We start from the raw sequence: 23,846 nt of genomic DNA, 5'->3' as shown, positions 1-23,846 counted from the left end.
AACCAATATAAACCAGTATAGACTGGTATAAACTGGTGTGGACTGGTATGGACCAGGATAAACCAGTATAAACCAGTATGGACCGGTGTGGACCAGTATAAACCACTGTGGACCAGCCCAAACCAGTATAAACCAGTATAAACCAGCCCAAACCAGTATAAACCACTATAAACCAGTATGAAGCCACCACCACCTCCTCACCCCCTCCAGCCACTCCCTGAGGCCTCCCTCCCAGTCCAAACCAGTCCAAACCAGTCCGAACCAGTCCGAACCAGCCCGAACCAGCCCAAACCAGTATAAACCAGTATAAACCAGTATAAACCAGTATAAACCAGTACCGCTGCTGGTCTCCTGGGGGGTGGCGTCCACCACCTGCCACCCGTCGTAGCCGTCGGGGAGGTCCGGCCGCTTCATCCAGCAGTCGTTCCACACGTGGAAGTTCCTGGGAAACCAGTACAAACCAGTATAAACCAGTATAAACCAGTACGGACCAGTATAAACCAGTACGGACCAGTATGGAGCGGTATAAACCAGTATGAGGCAAACCAGTATGAACCAGTATGGAAAATGAGGGCCGGGGTGATTTTAGGGGCTGTCAGTGCCCTCCCAGTATAGACCAGTATGAACCAGTATGAACCAGTATGAACCAGTACGAACCAGTATGGAGCGCTATGAGTGAAACCAGTATAAACCAGTATGAAAAACACACCTTTCCCCCCATTTTCGGCCCTCCCAGTCCCTCCCAGTATAAACCAGTATAAACCAGTATGTCCCCAGTATCAAACCAGTACAAACCAGTACAAACCAGTACAAACCAGTAACTCCAAATCCCTTTTTTTAACCCTTTTAGACACATTTTTAACCCTTTAACTCCTTCCCAGTTCCCTCCCAGTATAAACCAGTAACCACAAATCCCCTCCCAGTCCCTCCCAATCCCTCCCAGTCCCTCCCAATCCCCTCCCAGTCCCTCCCAGTTCATCCCAGTTCATCCCAGTATAAACCAGTAACCCCAAATCCCCTCCCAATCCCCTCCCAGTCCCTCCCAGTTCCTCCCAGTTCCTCCCAGTATAAACCAGTAACCCCAAATCCCATCCCAGTCCCTCCCAATCCCTCCCAGTCCCTCCCAGTCCCTCCCAGTTCATCCCAGTATAAACCAGTAACCCCAAATCCCCTCCCAATCCCCTCCCAGTCCCTCCCAGTTCCTCCCAGTTCCTCCCAGTATAAACCAGTAACCCCAAATCCCATCCCAGTCCCTCCCAATCCCTCCCAATCCCTCCCAGTCCCTCCCAGTCCCTCCCCGTTCCCTCTCAGTTCCCTCCCAGTCCCTCCCAGTCCCCTCCCAGTCCCCTCCCAGTCCCCTCCCAGTCCCCTCCCAGTCCCCTCCCAGTCCCTCCCAGTCCCTCTCAGTTCCCTCCCAGTCCCTCCCAGTCCCCTCCCAGTCCCCTCCCAGTCCCCTCCCAGTCCCTCCCAGTCCCTCCCAGTTCCCTCCCAGTCCCTCCCAATCCCCTCCCAATCCCTCCCAGTCCCTCCCAGTCCCCTCCCAGTCCCCTCCCAGTCCCCTCCCAGTCCCCCCCAGTCCCCTCCCAGTCCCTCCCAGTCCCCTCCCAGTCCCTCCCAGTCCCTCCCAGTTCCCTCCCAGTCCCCTCCCAGTCCCTCCCAATCCCTCCCAATCCCTCCCAGTCCCTCCCAATCCCTCCCAGTCCCTCCCAATCCCCTCCCAATCCCCTCCCAGTCCCTCCCAGTCCCCTCCCAGTCCCTCCCAGTCCCTCCCAGTCCCTCCCAGTCCCTCCCCGTTCCCTCCCAATCCCTCCCAGTCCCTCCCAGTCCCTCCCAGTCCCCTCCCAGTCCCTCCCAGTCCCTCCCAGTCCCTCCCAGTCCCCTCCCAGTCCCTCCCCGTTCCCTCCCAATCCCTCCCAGTCCCTCCCAGTCCCCTCCCAGTCCCTCCCAATCCCCTCCCTGTCCCCTCCCAGTCCCTCCCAGTCCCCTCCCAGTCCTCTCCCAATCCCCTCCCAGTCCCTCCCAGTCCCTCCCAATCCCTCCCAGTCCCTCCCAGTTCCCTCCCAGTCCCTCCCAGTTCCCTCCCAATCCCTCCCAGTCCCTCCCAGTCCCCTCCCAATCCCCTCCCAGTCCCTCCCAGTCCCTCCCAGTATAAACCAGTGCTCCCAGTACCAGACGGAGTCGGTGTTGAGGCGCTCCAGCGGCCGCATGCCCTCGTCCAGGTAGATGTCGGTGGTCAGCGACGCGTCCGTGTCGTGCGCCGAGTTGTAATTGGTCACCGTGCGGGTGGGCAGCCCCAGGCAGCGCAGCACTGCCCAGTACAAACCAGTATGAACCAGTATGAACCAGCACGAAATGGTAAGAACCAGTTTAAGGCAGTTTAAACCAGTTTAAACCGGTTTAAACCAGTAGAAACCAGTTTAAGGCAGTAAAAACCAGTAAGGAGTGGAGTTATGGCCCAGTTCCAGCCAGTTCCTACCAGTATAAACCAGTACGGACCAGTATGAACCAGTATGAACCAGCACGAAATGGTAAGAACCAGTTTAAGGCAGTTTAAACCAGTATAAACCAGTTTAAACCAGTAGAAACCAGTAGGAACCAGTATAAACCAGTAAGGAGTGGAGTGATGTCCCAGGTCCAGCTAGTTTAACCCAGTATAAACCAGTAAAAACCAGTATAAACCAGTACGAACCAGTAGAAACCAGTATGAACCAGTAGAAACCAGTTTAAGGCGGTTTAAACCAGTTTAAACCAGTAGAAACCAGTTTAAGGCAGTAAAAACCAGTAAGGAGTGGAGTTATGGCCCAGTTCCAGGCAGTTTAACCCAGTAGAAACCAGTAGAAACCAGTAGAAACCAGTATACACCAGTACAAACCAGTATGAACCAGTTTAAGGCAGTTTAAACCAGTATAAACCGGTTTAAACCAGTAGAAACCAGTTTAAGGCAGTAAAAACCAGTAAGGAATGGAGTTATGGCCCAGTTCCACCCAGTTCCTACCAGTATAAACCAGTACGGACCAGTATAAACCAGTATGAACCAGAACGAAATGGTAAGAACCAGTTTAAGGCAGTTTAAACCAGTATAAACCAGTTTAAACCAGTAGAAACCAGTAGGAACCAGTATAAACCAGTAAGGAGTGGAGTGATGTCCCAGGTCCAGCTAGTTTAACCCAGTATAAACCAGTAAAAACCAGTATAAACCAGTACGAACCAGTAGAAACCAGTATGAACCAGTAGAAACCAGTTTAAGGCGGTTTAAACCAGTTTAAACCAGTAGAAACCAGTTTAAGGCAGTAAAAACCAGTAAGGAGTGGAGTTATGGCCCAGTTCCAGCCAGTTCCTACCAGTATAAACCAGTACGGACCAGTATGAACCAGTATGAACCAGCACGAAATGGTAAGAACCAGTTTAAGTCCATTTAAACCAGTATAAACCAGTTTAAACCAGTAGAAACCAGTACGAACCAGTATAAACCAGTAAGGAGTGGAGTGATGTCCCAGGTCCAGCTAGTTTAAGCCAGTATAAACCAGTAAAAACCAGTATAAACCAGTATGAACCAGTAGAAACCAGTATGAACCAGTAGAAACCAGTTTAAGGCGGTTTAAACCGGTTTAAACCAGTAGAAACCAGTTTAAGGCAGTAAAAACCAGTAAGGAGTGGAGTTATGGCCCAGTTCCAGGCAGTTTAACCCAGTAGAAACCAGTAGAAACCAGTAGAAACCAGTATACACCAGTACAAACCAGTATGAACCAGTTTAAGGCAGTTTAAACCAGTAGAAACCGGTTTAAACCAGTAAAAACCAGTAAGGAGTGGATTTATGGCCCAGTTCCAGCCAGTTCCTACCAGTATAAACCAGTATAAACCAGTATGAACCAGTACAAAACAGTAAGAACCAGTTTAAGGCAGTTTAAACCAGTTTAACCCAGTATAAACCAGTAAGGAGTGGAGTTATGTCCCAGTTCCAGCCAGTTCAACCCAGTAGAAACCAGTACGAACCAGTACCAACAGTACAAACCAGTAGAAACCAGTATGAATCAGTATGAACCGGTTTAAGGCAGTTTAAACCGGTATAAACCAGTTTAACCCAGTGTAAACCAGTAAGGAGTGGAGTGATGTCCCAGTTCCAGCCAGTTTAACCCAGTATAAACCAGTATAAACCAGTACAAACCAGTATAAACCAGTATAAACCAGTATGAACCAGTTTAAGGTGGTATAAACCAGTATAAACCAGTTAAACCCAATATAAACCAGTAAGGAGTGCAGTTATGTCCCAGTTCCACCCAGTTCAACCCAGTTCCTACCAGTATGAACCAGTATAAACCAGTATAACACAGTATAAACCAGTAGGAACCAGTTCCAACCGGTTTAGGGCGGTTTAAACCAGTATAAACCAGTTAAACCCAGTAAAAACCAGGAAGGAGTGGAGTTATGTCCCAGTTCCACCCAGTTCCTACCAGTATGAACCAGTGTAAACCAGTACAGACCAGTACGAACCAGCACAAACCAGTAAAAACCAGTTAAAGGCAGTTTAAGCCAATAGAAACCAGTTTAAACCAGTATAAACCAGTATAAACCACTCCAAGTGACTCCCAGTGACTCCCAGTGCCCTCCCAGTCCAAACCAGTTCCCTCCCAGTTCCCTCCCAGTCACTCCCAGTGCCCTCCCAGTATAAACCAGTCACTCCCAGTGACTCCCAGTTCCCTTCCAGTATAAACCAGTATCAAACCAGTATCAAACCAGTCCCAAACCAGTCCAAACCAGTGACCCCAAACCCGCTCCCAGTGACTCTAAACCCCCTCCCAGTCCCTCCCAGTGCAAACCAGTCCAAAACCAGTGACTCCCAGTGCTCTCCCAGTACAAACCAGTCGCAAACCAGTCGCAAACCACTCCCAAACCAGTACAAACCAGTACAAACCAGTGACCCCAAACCCGCTCCCACTGACCCCAAACCCCCTCCCAGTCCCTCCCAGTGCAAACCAGTCCAAAACCAGTGACTCCCAGTCCCAAACCACTCCAAACCAGTGACCCCAAACCCCCTCCCAGTCCCTCCCAGTGCAAACCAGTCCAAAACCAGTGACTCCCAGTGCTCTCCCAGTACAAACCAGTATCAAACCAGTCCAAACCAGTCCAAACCAGTCCAAACCAGTGACCCCAAACCCCGACTTTAGCACCGATTTTTCCCCATTTTTGACCCTTTTAGGGACCCAAAATTCCTCCAAACCCCTCCCAGTACAAACCAGTGACTCCCAGTCCCCTCCCAGTCCCAAACCAGTCCCTCCCAGTCCCTCCCAGTCCCTCCCAGTTTGTCCCAGTCCCCTCCCAGTTTGTCCCAGTCCCTCCCAGTTTGTCCCAGTCCCCCATTTTTAACCCTTTCTCCTCCATTTCTCCCCCGTTTCTCCCCCGTTTTTCCCCGTTTTTTCCCCGTTTTTCCCCCGTCCTTTCCCCAGTTCTCCCCTCCCAGTCCCTCCCAGTACAAACCAGTGCCCACCAGTGCTGACGACGCCGGCGAACACCCAGCACTGCCCGTAGCGCACGGGCGCGCCCGTCCCAAACCAGTGCAAACCAGTCCAAACCAGTGCAAACCAGTCCAAACCAGTGACCCCAAACCCGCTCCCACTGACCCCAAACCCCCTCCCAGTCCCTCCCAGTGCAAACCAGTCCAAAACCAGTGACTCCCGGTGCTCTCCCAGTGCAAACCAGTATCAAACCAGTCCCAAACCAGTCCCAAACCAGTCCAAACCAGTCCAAACCAGTGACTCTAAACCCCCTCCCAGTCCCTCCCAGTGCAAACCAGTCCAAAACCAGTGACTCCCAGTGCTCTCCCAGTACAAACCAGTATCAAACCAGTCCCAAACCAGTCCCAAACCAGTACAAACCAGTGCAAACCAGTCCAAAACCAGTGACTCCCGGTGCTCTCCCAGTGCAAACCAGTATCAAACCAGTCCCAAACCAGTCCCAAACCAGTCCAAACCAGTCCAAACCAGTCCAAACCAGTGACTCTAAACCCCCTCCCAGTCCCTCCCAGTGCAAACCAGTCCAAAACCAGTGACTCCCGGTGCTCTCCCAGTACAAACCAGTATCAAACCAGTCCCAAACCAGTCCCAAACCAGTACAAACCAGCGCAAACCAGTCCAAACCAGTGACTCCCGGTGCTCTCCCAGTGCAAACCAGTATCAAACCAGTCCCAAACCAGTCCCAAACCAGTCCAAACCAGTGACTCTAAACCCCCTCCCAGTCCCAAACCAGTACAAACCAGTCCCTCCCAATCCCCTCCCAGTCCCTCCCAGTCCCTCCCAGTTTGTCCCAGTCCCCCATTTTTAACCCTTTCTCCTCCATTTCTCACTCATTTCTCACCCGATTTTTCCTGGTTTTCCCCATTTTTTCCCTCCCACTCCCTCCCAGTACAAACCAGTCCCTCCCAGTCCCCTCCCAGCCCCTCCCAGCCCCTCCCAGTCCCTCCCAGTCCCTCCCCAACCCCCCAAACCCCCATTTTTAACCCTTTCTCCTCCATTTCTCCCCCGTTTTTCCCCCGTTTTTCCCCCGTTTTTTCGCCGTTTTTCCCCCGTCCTTTCCCCAGTTCTCCCCTCCCAGTCCCTCCCAGTACAAACCAGTGCCCACCAGTGCTGACGACGCCGGCGAACACCCAGCACTGCCCGTAGCGCACGGGCGCGCCCGTCCCAAACCAGTGCAAACCAGTCCAAACCAGTGACCCCAAACCCGCTCCCACTGACCCCAAACCCCCTCCCAGTCCCTCCCAGTGCAAACCAGTCCAAACCAGTGACTCCCGGTGCTCTCCCAGTGCAAACCAGTATCAAACCAGTCCCAAACCAGTCCCAAACCAGTCCAAACCAGTCCAAACCAGTGACTCTAAACCCCCTCCCAGTCCCTCCCAGTGCAAACCAGTCCAAAACCAGTGACTCCCGGTGCTCTCCCAGTGCAAACCAGTATCAAACCAGTCCAAACCAGTCCCAAACCAGTGCAAACCAGTCCCAAACCAGTCCAAACCAGTGACTCTAAACCCCCTCCCAGTCCCTCCCAGTGCAAACCAGTCCAAAACCAGTGACTCCCGGTGCTCTCCCAGTGCAAACCAGTATCAAACCAGTCCCAAACCAGTCCCAAACCAGTACAAACCAGTGCAAACCAGTCCAAACCAGTGACTCCCGGTGCTCTCCCAGTGCAAACCAGTATCAAACCAGTCCCAAACCAGTCCCAAACCAGTGCAAACCAGTGACTCTAAACCCCCTCCCAGTCCCTCCCAGTGCAAACCAGTCCAAAACCAGTGACTCCCAGTCCCAAACCAGTCCAAACCAGTGACCCCAAACCCCCTCCCAGTCCCTCCCAGTGCAAACCAGTCCAAAACCAGTGACTCCCAGTGCTCTCCCAGTACAAACCAGTATCAAACCAGTCCAAACCAGTCCCAAACCAGTGCAAACCAGTCCCAAACCAGTGCAAACCAGTGCAAACCAGTCCAAAACCAGTGACTCCCGGTGCTCTCCCAGTACAAACCAGTATCAAACCAGTCCCAAACCAGTCCCAAACCAGTGCAAACCGGTCCCAAACCAGTCCCAAACCAGTGCAAACCAGTCCAAACCAGTGACTCTAAACCCCCTCCCAGTCCCTCCCAGTGCAAACCAGTCCAAAACCAGTGACTCCCAGTGCTCTCCCAGTACAAACCAGTATCAAACCAGTCCCAAACCAGTCCCAAACCAGTACAAACCAGTGCAAACCAGTCCAAACCAGTGACTCCCGGTGCTCTCCCAGTGCAAACCAGTATCAAACCAGTCCCAAACCAGTCCCAAACCAGTCCAAACCAGTCCCAAACCAGTCCAAACCAGTGACTCTAAACCCCCTCCCAGTCCCTCCCAGTGCAAACCAGTCCAAAACCAGTGACTCCCGGTGCTCTCCCAGTGCAAACCAGTCCCAAACCAGTACAAACCAGTCCCTCCCAATCCCCTCCCAGTCCCTCCCAGTCCCTCCCAGTTTGTCCCAGTCCCCCATTTTTAACCCTTTCTCCTCCATTTCTCACTCATTTCTCACCCGATTTTTCCTGGTTTTCCCCATTTTTTCCCTCCCACTCCCTCCCAGTACAAACCAGTCCCTCCCAGTCCCTCCCAGTCCCCTCCCAGTCCCCTCCCAGTCCCTCCCCAACCCCCCAAACCCCCATTTTTAACCCTTTCTCCTCCATTTCTCCCCCGTTTTTCCTCGTTTTTTCCCCGTTTTTTCCCCGTTTTTTCCCCGTTTTTTCCCCGTTTTTCCCCCGTCCTTTCCCCAGTTCTCCCCTCCCAGTCCCTCCCAGTACAAACCAGTGCCCACCAGTGCTGACGACGCCGGCGAACACCCAGCACTGCCCGTAGCGCACGGGCGCGCCCGTCCCAAACCAGTGCAAACCAGTCCAAACCAGTGACCCCAAACCCGCTCCCAGTGACCCCAAACCCCCTCCCAGTCCCTCCCAGTGCAAACCAGTCCAAAACCAGTGACTCCCAGTCCCAAACCAGTCCAAACCAGTGACTCCCAGTCCCAAACCAGTCCAAACCAGTGACTCTAAACCCCCTCCCAGTCCCTCCCAGTGCAAACCAGTCCAAAACCAGTGACTCCCAGTCCCAAACCAGTCCAAACCAGTGACCCCAAACCCGCTCCCAGTGACCCCAAACCCCCTCCCAGTCCCTCCCAGTGCAAACCAGTCCAAAACCAGTGACTCCCAGTCCCAAACCAGTCCAAACCAGTGACTCTAAACCCCCTCCCAGTCCCTCCCAGTGCAAACCAGTCCAAAACCAGTGACTCCCGGTGCTCTCCCAGTGCAAACCAGTCCCAAACCAGTACAAACCAGTCCCTCCCAATCCCCTCCCAGTCCCTCCCAGTCCCTCCCAGTTTGTCCCAGTCCCCCATTTTTAACCCTTTCTCCTCCATTTCTCACTCATTTCTCACCCGATTTTTCCTGTTTTTCCCCATTTTTTCCCTCCCACTCCCTCCCAGTACAAACCAGTCCCTCCCAGTCCCCTCCCAGTCCCCTCCCAGCCCCTCCCAGTCCCTCCCCAACCCCCCAAACCCCCATTTTTAACCCTTTCTCCTCCATTTCTCCCCCGTTTTTCCCCGTTTTTTCCCCGTTTTTCCGCCGTTTTTCCCCCGTCCTTTCCCCAGTTCTCCCCTCCCAGTCCCTCCCAGTACAAACCAGTGCCCACCAGTGCTGACGACGCCGGCGAACACCCAGCACTGCCCGTAGCGCACGGGCGCGCCCGTCCCAAACCAGTGCAAACCAGTCCAAACCAGTGACCCCAAACCCGCTCCCAGTGACCCCAAACCCCCTCCCAGTCCCTCCCAGTACAAACCAGTGCCCACCAGTGGTGACGACGCCGGCGAACACCCAGCACTGCCCGTAGCGCACGGGCGCGCCCGTCCCAAACCAGTGCAAACCAGTCCAAACCAGTGACCCCAAACCCGCTCCCAGTGACCCCAAACCCCCTCCCAGTCCCTCCCAGTACAAACCAGTGCCCACCAGTGGTGACGACGCCGGCGAACACCCAGCACTGCCCGTAGCGCACGGGCGCGCCCGTCCCAAACCAGTGCAAACCAGTCCAAACCAGTGACCCCAAACCCGCTCCCAGTGACCCCAAACCCCCTCCCAGTCCCTCCCAGTACAAACCAGTGCCCACCAGTGGTGACGACGCCGGCGAACACCCAGCACTGCCCGTAGCGCACGGGCGCGCCCGTCCCAAACCAGTGCAAACCAGTCCAAACCAGTGACCCCAAACCCGCTCCCAGTGACCCCAAACCCCCTCCCAGTCCCTCCCAGTACAAACCAGTGCCCACCAGTGGTGACGACGCCGGCGAACACCCAGCACTGCCCGTAGCGCACGGGCGCGCCGGAGCTGAGGAAGCTGCGCAGGATCCCCACGGAGCCGGCCCAGGCCGAGGGGTTCGTGCCCGCCCCGTACTCGCCCGTCCAGTTGCCCACCAGCACCCCGCTGTCGTCCAGGGAGTTCACCTGGGGGATTTTGGGGAAAATTTGGGGGATTTGGGGGGGATTTTGGAAAAATTCGGGAAATTTTGAGGGGGTTTTGGGTTGAATTTGAGTGGAATTGGGGAGATTTTTGGGGATTTGGGGGGATTCTGGGGGGATTTTGAGTGGAATTCGGGAGGATTTGGGGGGGATTTGGGGTTGAATTTGAGTGGAATTCGGGAGGATTTGGGGATTTGGGGGGATTTGGGGGGATTTTGGAAAAATTCGGGAAATTTTGAGGGGGTTTTGGGTTGAATTTGAGTGGAATTGGGGAGATTTTTGGGGATTTTGGGGGGGATTTTGGGGGGGTTTTGGGGGATTTGGGGGGATTTTGGAAAACTTTGGGAAATTTTGGGGAAATTTTGGGGGATTTTCGGGTTTTTTGAAGGGATTTGGGGGGATTTTGGATTGAATTTGAGTGGAATTCGGGAGGGTTTGGGGGGATTTTGGGGGATTTGGGGGGATTTTGGAAAAATTTGGGAAATTTTGAGGGGATTTTGGGGGATTTTGGGTTGAATTTGAGTGGAATTCGGGAGGACTTGAGTGGATTTTGGGGGGATTTGGGGGGATTTTGGGGAATTATGGGGGATTTTGAGATGATTTTGGGGGATTTTGGAAAACTTTGGGAAGTTTTGGGGGCATTTTGGGGGTTTTTCGGGGGTTTTTGAAGGGATTTGGGGGGATTTGGGAAAATTTGGGAAATTTTGGGAGGATTTGGGGGGATTTTGGGTTGAATTTAGTGGAATTCGGGAGGGTTTGAGTGGATTTTGAGGGGATTTGGGGGGATTTTGGAAAAATTCGGGAAAGTTTGAGGGGATTTGGGGGGATTTTGGGGGGGGATTTGACTGGAATTGGCGGGATTTTGGGGGATTTTGGGGGGATTTGGGGGGGATTTTGAGTGGAATTCGGGAGGATTTGGGGGGGATTTGGGGTTGAATTTGAGTGGAATTCGGGAGGATTTGGGGATTTGGGGGGATTTTGGGGGGGTTTTGGGGGATTTTGGGGGATTTTGGGGTTGAATTTGACTGGAATTGGGGAGATTTTTGGGGATTTTGGGGGGATTTTGAGAGGATTTTGGCGGGATTTTGGGTTGAATATGAGAGGAATTCCGGAGGATTTGGGGCGATTTGGGGGGATTTTGGAAAAATTCGGGAAATTTTGAGGGGATTTTGGAGGATTTTAGGTTGAATTTGAGTGGAATACGGGAGGACTTGAGTGGATTTTGGGGGATTTGGGGGAATTTGGGGGATTTTGGAAAAATTCGGGAAATTTTGAGGGGGTTTTGGGTTGAATTTGAGTGGAATTGGGGAGATTTCTGGGGGTTTTGGGGGGATTTTGGGGGGGTTTGGGGGGTTTTGGGGGGATTTTGGGTTGAATTTGAGTGGAATTCCGGAGGATTTGGGGGATTTGGGGGGATTTGGGGAAATTTGGGAAAATTTGGGGGGATTTTGGGTTGAATTTGAGTGGAATTGGGGAGATTTTTGGGGATTTGAGTGGATTTTGGGGGGATTTTGAGAGGATTTGGGGGGATTTTGGGTTGAATTTGAGTGGAATTCGGGAGATTTTTGGGGATTTTGGGGAAACTTTGGGGGGATTTGGGGGGATTTGGGGGGGGATTTTGGAAAAATTCGGGAAATTTTGAGGGGATTTTGGGGGGATTTTGGGGGGGGATTTTGGGGGGGGATTTTGGAAAAATTCGGGAAATTTTGAGGGGATTTTGGGGGATTTTAGGTTGAATTTGAGTGGAATTCGGGAGATTTTTGGGGATTTGGGGGGATTTTGGGGAGATTTGGGGGGAATTTTGGGGAGATTTTGGGGCATTTTTGGGGGGATTTGGGGGGTTTTGGGGGGACTTTGGGGAGTTTTTGGGAGGATTTTGGGGGTTTTGGGGGGATTCTGGGGGATTTTGAGAGGGTTTTAGGGGATTTGGGGAGGATTTGGGGATTTTGGGGAGATTTTGCGGGGTTTTGGTGTTGGAGGGAAGGGCGGCCCCTGGGGGGAAATCCTGGGAATTCTGTACCAAAATCCTGGGAATTCAGCCCGAAATGTCCCCAAAACCCAGGAATTCAGCCCCAAATCCCCCAAAATCCCAAGAATTCCAACAAAAATCCCGGGAATTCACCCCAAATCCCAGGATTTCCCCCCAGAACCTCTCCAGACGCCCCAAAATCCCAGGAATTTGCCCAAAATCCTGGGAATTCAGCCCAAATCCCAGGATTTTCCCCCTAAACCTCCCCAAATCCCCCCAAAATCTCAGGAATTCAGCCCAAAATTCCAGGAATTCCCCCCCAAAATTCCCCAAATCCCGGGAATTCACCCCTAATCCCAGGATTTCCCTCCAGAACCTTCCCAGACGCCCCAAAATCCTGGGAATTCGCCCCAAATCCCGGGAATTCAGCCCCAAATCCCCCAAAATCCCGGGAATTCAGCCCAAAATGTCCCCAAAATCCCTGGAAATTCAGCCCAAATCCGGGGAATTCCGCCTGAAATCCCCCCAAATCCCAGGAATTCTCCCCGAAATACCGAGATTTTATCCCAAATCCCCCCAGATCCGGGGAATTCAGCCCCAAATTCCAGGATTTTACCCCAAAACCTCCCCAAATCCTCCCAAAATCCCAGGAATTCCACCCCAAAATCCCCCAAATCCCGGGAATTCAGCCCAAAATTCCAGGATTTTACCCCAAAACCTCCCCAACCCCCCCCCAAAAATCCCGGGAATTCAGCCCCAAATCCCTCAAAATCCCTGGGAATTCCTCCAGAAATCCCCAGATTTTATCCCAAATCCCCTCAAATCCTGGGAATTCGCCCCAAAATTCCCCAAATCCCCAAGAATTCCAACAAAAATCCCCGGAATTCACCCCAAATCCCAGGAATTCAGCCCAAAACCCCCCCAATCCCAGGAATTCCACCCCAAAATCCCCCAAATCCCGGGAATTCAGCCCAAAATCCCAGGATTTCCCCCCAGAACCTCCCCAGATGCCCCAAAATCCCAGGAATTCGCCCCAAATCCCGGGAATTCAGCCCAAAATTCCGGGATTTTACCCCAAAACCTCCCCAAATCCCAGGAATTCCACCCCAAAATTCCCCCAAAATCCCGGGAATTCAGCCCAAAATCCCAGGATTTCCCCCCAGAACCTCCCCAGATGCCCCAAAATCCCCGGAATTTGCCCCAAATCCCAGGAATTCAGCCCGAAACCTCCCCGATCCCAGGAATTCAGCCCCGAATCCCCCCAAATCCCAAGAATTCCACCCCAAAATCCCCCCAAATCCGGGGAATTCAGCCCAAAATTCCGGGATTTTACCCCAAAACCTCCCCAAATCCCCCCCAGAATCCCAGGAATTCCCCCCCAAAATCCCCCCAAAATCCCAGGAATTCCAACAAAAATCCTTGGAATTCACCCCAAATCCCGGCATTTCCCCCAGAACCTCCCCAGACGCCCCAAAACCCCGGAATTTGCCCAAAACTGCCGGAATTGGCCCCAAATCCGCACCATGGCCGAGACGACGCGCGCCACCATGACGGGGTCGCCGCGGGCGCTGTGGGGCATCCCCCGGCGGTCCAGGATGAACAGGGAGGCCTCCAGCACGCCCGGCTCGAACTGCGGGGAGCGGCCAGGATTCCCAGAATTCCCGAAATTCCCAAAATTCCCGGAATTCCCGAAAAAATCCGAGCGAAAACGGCCAAAATTTGGTTAAAATCCCCCCGAAATTGGCTCAAAACGGCTCCTCCCACCTCCAGTCTTTGGGGTTTCGACCTCATTTGGGATCCCAGGATTCTTTGGGAGGTTCCCAAAATTTCAGGGATTCCGGAATTCCCAAAATTCCCGGAATTCCCGAAAAAATCCGACCAAAAACGGCCAAAATTTGACCAAAATCGGGTAAAATTCCCCCGAATTGCCTCAAAACGGCGCCTCCCGATGCTGTTTTTGGGGGTTTTGGGCAATTTCGGGATCCCAAATTTTTCAGGAGGTTCCCAAAATCTCGGTGATCCCAAAATTCCCAAAAAATTCCTGAAAAATTCCGCCCGGAACACCCCAAAACCTGCAAGATTTTGGGTCAAAATCCCCCAGTTTTGCGTAAAATTTCCTATTTTGGGCCAATTTGGGGTCAATTTTGGGTCAATTTTGGGACTTTTCCAACCGGAATTTTTTTGGGGATGAGCCCAAAATTCCCAGAAATCCCAAATTCCCGCCCTTTGCTGCCCCCTGCTGGATGAACCCCTCCAAATCCCTTCAATTCTGGGTCAAAACCCCCCAATTTTAGGAAAAATTTCCCATTTTTGGTCAATTTTGGGGCTTTTTTGGGGCTTTTTTGATGGGAATTTTTTCAGGATCCCCCCAAAAACTCCCCGAAATCCCAAATTCCCACTCTTTGCTGCCCCCTGCTGGCCAAACCCCTCCAAACCCTTCATTTTTGGGTCAACCCCCCCCAATTTTGGGTCAAAAGCCCCCAGTTTTGGGTAAAATTTCCCATTTTGGGTCAATTTGGGGTCAATTTTGGGACTTTTCTGACAAATTTTTTCAGGATGAGCCCAAAATTCCCAGAAATCCCAAATCCCTGCTCTTTGCTGCCCCCTGCTGGACGAACCCCTCCAAATCCCTTCAATTTTGGGTCAAAATTCTCCAATTTTGGGTCAAAAATCCCCATTTTAAGCCAATTTGGGGTCAATTTTGGGACTTTTTTGATGGGAATTTTTTCGGGATCCCCCCCAAAACTCCCCGAAATCCCAAATTCCCGCCCTTTAGCGCCCCCTGCTGGACGAACGCCTCCAAGCCCCTCAATTTTAGGTCAAAACCCCCCAATTTTGGCTCCAACCCCCCCCAAATTCGAGGTGAAATCCCCTCCTTTGCCGGCAGGGCCCGGAGGGGATTTCCCGGGATGGTTTTGGGGCGGATTCCCGGGATTTGGGGGCTCCGACCTGGCCGTAGTTCCAGGATCTCTCGGCGATCTGGTCCTCGGTGCCGTAGAAGATGCGGCCGCTCTCGTTGAGGACGTACTCGCTGAGGTCGCTCGTCTGCTCCATGTAAACCGAGTCCTCTGCGCCCCGAAATCCCCGAGTTTCACCCCAAAATTCTCGACTTTCAACCCAAAATTCCCGAGTTTCCACCCCAAAATTCCCTCAATTCCCCAAAAAATCCCGACTTTCCACCCCAAAATTCGCGAGTTTCACCCCAAAATTCCCGGCTTTCACCCCAAAATTCCCACATTTCCCAAAAAATCCCGACTTTCTACCCCAAAATTTTCGACTTCCACCCCAAAATTCCCACATTTCCCACAAAATGCCCGAGTTTTACCCCAAAATTCCTACATTTCCAAAAAAATTCGCACCTTTCCACCCCCAAATTCCCGAATTTCCCAAAATTCCCGGCTTTCACCCCAAAATTCCCGGCTTTCACCCCAAAATTCCCACATTTCCCCAAAAAATCCCTGACTTTCACCCCAAAATTCCCGACTTTCCACCCCAAAATTCCCGCGTTTCACCCCAAAATTCCCACTTCCCAGAATTCCCGAGTTTCGCCCCAAAAATTCCCGACTTTCGCCCCAAAAATTCCCGACTTTCACCCCAAAATTCCCTCATTTCCCAAAAAATCCCGACTTTCACCCCAAAATTCCCACATTTCCCACAAAATGCCCGAGTTTTACCCCAAAATTCCCACATTTCCAAAAAAATTCGCACCTTTCCACCCCCAAATTCCCTCATTTCCCAAAATTCCCGGCTTTCACCTCAAAATTCCCTCAATTCCCAAAAAATCCCGACTTTCACCCCAAAATTCCCTCATTTCCCAGAATTCCCAAGTTTCGCCCCAAAAATTCCCGGCTTTCACCCCAAAATTCCCACATTTCCCAAAAAATCCCGACTTTCCACCCCAAAATTTTCGACTTCCACCCCAAAATTCCCACATTTCCCACAAAATTCCCGACTTTCACCCCAAAATCCCCACATTTCCCAGAATTCCCGAGTTTCACCCCAAAAAATCCCGACTTTCACCCCAAAATTCCCGACCTCCACCCCAAAATTCCCACATTTCCCACAAAATGCCCGAGTTTTACCCCAAAATTCCCACATTTCCAAAAAATTTCGCACCTTTCCACCGCCAAATTCCCGAATTTCCCAAAATTCCCGGCTTTCACCCCAAAATTCCTCAGTTTCCCAAAATTCCTGACTTTCACCCCAAAATTCCCGACTTTCACCCCAAAATTCCCACATTTCCCAAAATATCCCGACTTTCCACCCCAAAATTCCCACGTCCCAAAAAATCCTGATTTTTCACCCCAAAATTCCCGGCTTTCACCCCAAAATTCCCTCATTTCCAAAAAAATTCGCACCTTTCCACCCCAAAATTCCCGACTTTCACCCCAAATTTCCCAAGTTTTAGCCCAAAATTCCCACATTTCCCAAAAAAATCTGCTCCTTTCCACCCCAAAATTCCCTCAATTCCCAAAAAATCCCGACTTTCCACCCCAAAATTCCCGTGTTTCACCCCAAAATTCCCACATTTCCCAGAATTCCCGAGTTTCGCCCCAAAAAATCCCGACTTTCACCCCAAAATTCCCGAATTCCACCCCAAAATTCCACATTTCCCACAAAATGCCCGAGTTTTACCCCAAAATTCCCACATTTCCAAAAAAATTCGCACCTTTCCACCCCCAAATTCCCGAATTTCCCAAAATTCCCGACTTTCCACCCCAAAAATTCCCGACTTTCACCCCAAAATTCCCACGTCCCAAAAAATTCGCACCTTTCCACCCCAAAATTCCCTCATTTCCAAAAAAATCCCGACTTTCACCCCAAAAATTCCCGACTTTCACCCCAAAATTCCCTCATTTCCCAAAAAATCCCGACTTTCACCCCAAAATTCCCGCATTTCCCACAAAATGCCCGAGTTTTACCCCAAAATTCCCACATTTCCAAAAAAATTCGCACCTTTCCACCCCCAAATTCCCGAATTTCCCAAAATTCCCAACTTTCACCCCAAAATTCCTCAGTTTCCCAAAATTCCCGACTTTCACCCCAAAATTCCCACATTTCCCAAAAAATCCCGACTTTCCACCCCAAAATTCCCGTGTTTCACCCCAAAATTCCCACATTTCCCAGAATTCCCGAGTTTCGCCCCAAAAAATCCCGACTTTCACCCCAAAATTCCCACATTTCCCACAAAATGCCCGAGTTTTACCCCAAAATTCCCACATTTCCAAAAAAATTCGCACCTTTCCACCCCCAAATTCCCGAATTTCCCCAAATTCCCGACTTTCACCCCCAAATTCCTCAGTTTCCCAAAATTCCTGACTTTCACCCCAAATTCGTGAGTTTCACCCCAAAATTCTCGACTTTCATCCCAAAATTCCCGAGTTTCACCCCAAAATTCCCTCATTTCCCAGAATTCCCGAGTTTTGCCCCAAAAATTCCCGACTTTCACCCCTAAATTCCCACATTTCCCCCAGAATTCCGACTTTCACCCCAAAATTCCCACATTTCCCAAAAAATCCCTACTTTCTACCCCAAAATTCCCGACTTTCCACCCCAAAATTCCCGACTTTCATCCCAAAATTCCCGAATTCCACCCCAAAATTCCCACATTTCCCACAAAATGCCCGAGTTTTACCCCAAAATTCCCACATTTCCAAAAAAATTCGCACCTTTCCACCCCCAAATTCCCGAATTTCCCCAAATTCCCAACTTTCACCCCAAAATTCCTCAGTTTCCCAAAATTCCTGACTTTCACCCCAAAATTCCCGACTTTCAACCCAAAATTCCCACATTTCCCCAAAAAATCCCAACTTTCCACCCCAAAATTCCCGACTTTCACCCCAAAATTCCCGACTTTCTCCAAAATTCCCGACTTTCACCCCAAAATTCCCGACTTTCTCCAAAATTCCCGACTTTCAACCCAAAATTCCCACATTTCCCCAAAAAATCCCAACTTTCCACCCCTAAATTCCCGAATTCCACCCCAAAATTCCCACATTCCCAAAAAATCCCGACTTTCCACCCCAAAATTCCCGACTTTCACCCCAAAATTCCCGACTTTCACCCCAAAAAAATCCTGACTTTCCACCCCAAAATTCCCGGCTTTTCACCCCAAAATTCCCACATTTCCCAAAAAATCCCGACTTTCCACCCCAAAATTCCCACGTCCCAAAAAATCCCGACTTTCCACCCCAAAATTCCCACGTCCCAAAAAATCCTGATTTTCCACCCCAAAATTCCCAACTTTTCACCCCAAAATTCCCACATTTCCCCAAAAATTCGCACCTTTCCACCCCAAAATTCCCGACTTTCACCCCAAATTTCCCAAGTTTCACCCCAAAATTCCCACATTTCCCCAAAAAATCTGCTCCTTTCCACCCCAAAATTCCCGGCTTTCACCCCAAAATTCCCACATTTCCCCAAAAAATCCCAACTTTCCACCCCAAAATTCCCGACTTTCACCCCAAAATTCCCGACTTTCTCCAAAATTCCCGACTTTCTCCAAAATTCCCGACTTTCTCCAAAATTCCCGAATTCCACCCCAAAATTCCCGACTTTCTCCAAAATTCCCGACTTTCCACCCCAAAATCCCCTCATTTCCCAAAAAATCCCTGACTTTCACCCCAAAATTCCCGACTTTCACCCCAAAATTCCCGACTTTCTCCAAAATTCCCGACTTTCTCCAAAATTCCCGACTTTCACCCCAAAATTCCCGACTTTCTCCAAAATTCCCGACTTTCCACCCCAAAATCCCCTCATTTCCCAAAAAATCCCGATTTTCCACCCCAAAATTCCCACATTTCCCCAAAAAATCCCGACTTTCCACCCCAAAATTCCCGTGTTTCACCCCAAAATTCCCACATTTCCCAGAATTCCCGAGTGTCGCCCCAAAAAATCCCGACTTCCACCCCAAAATTCCCGACTTTCATCCCAAAATTCCCGAATTCCACCCCAAAATTCCCACATTTCCCACAAAATGCCCGAGTTTTACCCCAAAATTCCCACATTTCCAAAAAAATTCGCACCTTTCCACCCCCAAATTCCCGAATTTCCCCAAATTCCCAACTTTCACCCCCAAATTCGTGGGTTTGCCAAAATTCCTGACTTTCACCCCAAATTCGTGAGTTTCACCCCAAAATTCTCGACTTTCATCCCAAAATTCCCTCAATTCCCAAAAAATCCCGACTTTCACCCCAAAATTCCCTCATTTCCCAGAATTCCCAAGTTTCGCCCCAAAAATTCCCGACTTTCACCCCAAAATTCCCTCAATTCCCAAAAAATCCCGACTTTCCACCCCAAAATTCCCGACTTTCAACCCAAAATTCCCGAGTTTCACCCCAAAATTCCCACATTTCCCAGAATTCCCGAGTTTCGCCCCAAAAAATCCCGACTTTCACCCCAAAATTCCCGACCTCCACCCCAAAATTCCCACATTTCCCACAAAATGCCCGAGTTTTACCCCAAAATTCCCACATTTCCAAAAAATTCGCACCTTTCCACCCCCAAATTCCCTCATTTCCCAAAATTCCCAACTTTCACCCCAAAATTCCTCAGTTTCCCAAAATTCCCGACTTTCACCCCAAAATTCCCACATTTCCCAAAATTCCCGACTTTCCACCCCAAAATTCCCACTTTTCCCCAAAAAATCCTGATTTTTCACCCCAAAATTCCCAACTTTTCACCCCAAATTTCCCACGTCCCAAAAAATTCGCACCTTTCCACCCCAAAATTCCCGACTTTCACCCCAAATTTCCCAAGTTTTAGCCCAAAATTCCCACATTTCCCAAAAAAATCTGCTCCTTTCCACCCCAAAATTCCCTCAATTCCCAAAAAATCCCGACTTTCCACCCCAAAATTCCCGATTTTCACCCCAAAATTCCCTCATTTCCAAAAAAATTCGCACCTTTCCACCCGAAAATTCCCGAATTCCACCCCAAAATTCCCTCATTTCCCAGAATTCCCGGCTTTCACCCCAAAATTCCCACGTCCCAAAAAATCCCGACTTTCCACCCCAAAATTCGCGAGTTTCACCCCAAAATCCCCAAATTTCCCCCCAAATCTTCACATTTCCCCTCAAAACCTCCAAATTCTCCCCAAACCCCCCAAATTTTCCCCCAAATTCCCCCTCAAAATCCCCAAATTCTCCCCAAAATCTTCAAATTTCCCCCCCAAAACCCCCAAATTTCCCTTAAAATTCCCAAATTTCTCCCCAAGGAGCCCCAAAATCCCCCAAATTCCCCCCGAATCCCCCAAATTTTCCCCCAAATCCTCAAATTTCCCCTCAAGGAGCCCCAAAACCTCCAAATTTCCCCCCCAACCCCCAAATTTCCCCTAGAATTCCCAAATGTCCCCTCAAAGAACCCCCAAAATCACCATTTTTTCCCCCAAACCCCCAAATTCTCCCCAAAATCCCCAAATTTCCCCCCACATCCCCAAATTTCCCTGCGAGGAACCCCAAAATTCACAATTTATCCCCCAAAAGCCCCAAACTTCCCCTCAAAACCCCCAAATTCTCCCCAAAATGCCAGAATTCCCCCCCAAAACCCCCAAATTCTCCCCAAAACCCCCAAATTTCCCCCCAAAACCCCCAAATTCTCCCCAAAACCCCCAAATTTCCCCCCAAATCCCCAAATTTCCCCCCAAAACCCCCAAATTCTCCCCAAAAGCCCCAAATTCCCTCCCCAAATCCCGAAAATTCCCCCCAAATCTTCCGATTTCCCCTCAAAACCCCCAAACTTCCCTTCAAGGAGCCCCAAAATCCCCAAATTCCCTCCCAAAATTCCCCAAATTTTCACCCCAACCCCCAGATTTCCCCCCAAAACCCCCAAATTTCCCTGCAAGGAGCCCCCAAATCCCCAAATTTCCCCCGAATTCCCCTCCAAACCCCCAAATTCCCCCCAAAATCCCCAAATTCCCTCCCAAAATCCCCAAAATTCCCCCAAAATCTTCAAATTTCCCCCCAAACACCCCAAATTTCCCCCCAAATGCCCTCCAAACCCCCAAATTTCCCTGCAAGGAGCCCCAAAATCCTGAAATTTCCCCCCAAGGAGCCCCAAATTTCCCCCAAATTCTTCCCCAAACCCCCCAAATTTTCCCCCTAAAATCCCCAAATTACCCCTCAAAGAGCCCCAAAATCCGCCAATTACCCCCCAAATCCCCAATTTCCCCACAAGGAACCCCAAAATTCAAAATTTTCCCCCCAAAACCCCCAAATTCTCCCAACCCCCCCCCAAATTTCCCCCCAAAAACCCCTAAATACCCCCCAAATCCCCAAATTCCCCCCAAAACCCCCAAATTTCCCCCAAATTCTCCCCCAAAACCCCTAAATTCCCCCCAAATCCCCCAATTCCCCCCAAAATCGCAAAAATTTCCCCCCAAAATCTTCAAATTTCCACTCAAAACCCCAAATTTTCCCCCAAATTTCCCCCCAAAATCTCCAAAATTTCCCCTAAAATTCCCAAATTTCTCCAGAAGGAGCCCCCAACCCCCAAAATTCCCCCCAAAATCCCCAAATTTCCCCTCAAAATCCCCCAAACTCCCAAATTCCTCCCCAAGGAACCCCAAAATCCCCAAATTTCCCCCCCAAATCCCCAGATTTCCCCCACAACCCCCAAATTCCCCCCAAAACCCCCAAATTCTCCCCAAAATCCCCAAATTTCCCCCCAAGGAACCCCAAAATCCCCAAATTTCCCCCCAAAGGCTCCAAATTCCCCCGAAAATCCCCAAATTCCCTCCCAAAATCCCAAAAATTTCCCCCAAATCTTCAAATTTCCCCTCAAAACCCCAAAATTTCCCCCCAAATCCCCAAATTTCCCCCCAAAACCCCAAAACTCCCCCCAAAATTCCCAAATTTCTCCACAAGGAACCCCAAAATCCCCAAATTCCCCCCAAATCTCAAAAATTTCCTCAAAATCTTCAAATTTCCCCTCAAAATCCCAGAATTTCCCCTAAAACCTCCAAATTACCCCCAAACCCCCCAAATTTACCCCCAAATCCCCCCCAAAACCCCAAAATTCCCCCCAAAACCCCCAAATTTCCCCCCAAAATTCCCACATTTCTCCCCAAGGAACCCCAAAATCCCCAAAATTCCCCCCAAAAGCCCCAAATTCCCCCCCAAAATCCCCAAATTCTCTCCCAAAATCTTCACGTTTTCCCTCAAAACTCCCAAATTCTCCCCAAAAGCCCCAAATTCCCTCCCAAAATCCCGAAAATTTCCCCCAAATCTTCAAATTTCCACTCAAAATCCCCAAATTTCCCCCCAAACCCCCAAACTCCCCGAAAATCCCCAAATTTCTCCCCAAGGAACCCCAAAATCCCCAAATTCCCCCAAATTCCCAAATTCCCCCCCAAAATCCCGAAAATTTCCTCAAAATCTTCAAATTTCCCCTCAAAATCCCAGAATTTCCCCTAAAATCCCCAAATTCCCCCCAAACCCCCAAATTCCCCCCCAAAAGCCCCAAATTTTCCCCCCAAACCCCCAAATTTCCCCCAAACTCCCAAATTCTCCCAAAAGCCCCAAATTTTCCCCCCAAATCCCAAATTCCCCACCAAAATCCCCAAATTCTCTCCCAAAATCTTCAAGTTTTCCCTCAAAACTCCCAAATTCCCCCCAAAACCTCCAAATTTCCCCCAAGGAACCCCAAAATCCCCCCAAATCCCCCAAATTCCCCCAAATCCCCAAGTTCCGCCCAAAATCCCCAAATTTCCCCCCAAATCCCCAAATTTCCCTCCAAATTCCCCCAAATTTCCCTCCAAATTTCCCCCCCAAATCCCCAAATTCCCCCCAAATCCCCCAAATCCCCAAATCCCCCCAAATTTCCCTCCAAATCCCCCCAAATCCCCCCAAAAATCCCAAAATTCCTCCCAAAACCCCCAGAAATCCCCCCCAAAACCCCAAATTCCCCCTCAAAATCCCCAAAACTCCCCCAAAATTCCCAAATTTCTCCCCAAGGAACCCCAAAATCCCCAAAATTCCCCCCAAAATTCCCAAATTTCTCCCCAAGGAACCTCAAAATCCCAAAATTCCCCCCAAACCCCTCAAATTCCCCCCCAAAATCCCCAAAATTCCCCTCAAAATCCCCAAATTTCCCCCCAAATCGCCCCAAATCCCCAAATTTCCCCCCAAGGAACCCCAAAATCCCCAAATTTCCCCCCAAAGGCCCCAAATTTTCCCCAAAAGCCCCAAATTCCCTCCCAAAATCCCAAAATTTCCCCCAAATCTTCAAATTTCCCCTCTAAACCCCAAAATTTCCCCCAAATCCCCAAATTTCCCCCCAAAACCCCAAAACTCCCCCCAAAATTCCCAAATTTCTCCACAAGGAACCCCAAAATCCCCAAATTCCCCCCAAATCTCAAAAATTTCCTCAAAATCTTCAAATTTCCCCTCAAAATCCCAGAATTTCCCCTAAAACCTCCAAATTACCCCCAAACCCCCCAAATTTCCCCCCAAATCCCCCCCAAAACCCCAAAATTCCCCCCAAAACCCCCAATTTCCCCCCAAAATTCCCACATTTCTCCCCAAGGAACCCCAAAATCCCCAAAATTCCCCCCAAAAGCCCCAAATTCCCCCCCAAAATCCCCAAATTCTCTCCCAAAATCTTCACGTTTTCCCTCAAAACTCCCAAATTCTCCCCAAAAGCCCCAAATTCCCTCCCAAAATCCCGAAAATTTCCCCCAAATCTTCAAATTTCCACTCAAAATCCCCAAATTCCCCCCAAACCCCCAAAACTCCCCCGAAAATCCCCAAATTTCTCCCCAAGGAACCCCAAAATCCCCAAATTCCCCCCAAATTCCCAAATTCCCCCCCAAAATCCCGAAAATTTCCTCAAAATCTTCAAATTTCCCCTCAAAATCCCAGAATTTCCCCTAAAATCCCCAAATTCC

At 50.3% G+C, this 23,846-nt stretch overlaps 1 protein-coding gene across 1 annotated transcript in view; it reads right to left on the bottom strand.

The window, feature by feature from the left end:
- TGM1 (transglutaminase 1) overlaps window positions 1-23,846 on the bottom strand; it is a gene marked incomplete at its 3' end in the record, with an annotated part of 51,634 nt that overhangs the window by 17,240 nt on the left and 10,548 nt on the right. The window contains exons 4-8 of the mRNA XM_048290405.1: window positions 14,913-15,031; window positions 13,486-13,593; window positions 9,805-9,979; window positions 2,170-2,308; window positions 339-442 (exon numbers count right to left, since the gene is read on the bottom strand). Of these exons, the coding sequence (XP_048146362.1) occupies window positions 339-442; window positions 2,170-2,308; window positions 9,805-9,979; window positions 13,486-13,593; window positions 14,913-15,031 (645 nt within the window). The remainder of the gene's footprint in view (window positions 1-338; window positions 443-2,169; window positions 2,309-9,804; window positions 9,980-13,485; window positions 13,594-14,912; window positions 15,032-23,846) is intronic.

The sequence above is a fragment of the Corvus hawaiiensis genome, chromosome 40, assembly GCF_020740725.1.
Source record: "Corvus hawaiiensis isolate bCorHaw1 chromosome 40, bCorHaw1.pri.cur, whole genome shotgun sequence".
NCBI classification, from domain to species: Eukaryota; Metazoa; Chordata; class Aves; order Passeriformes; family Corvidae; genus Corvus; species Corvus hawaiiensis.
The sequence above is the reverse complement of the archived record's forward strand: the minus strand, read 5'-3'. Positions and strand labels throughout refer to the sequence as shown.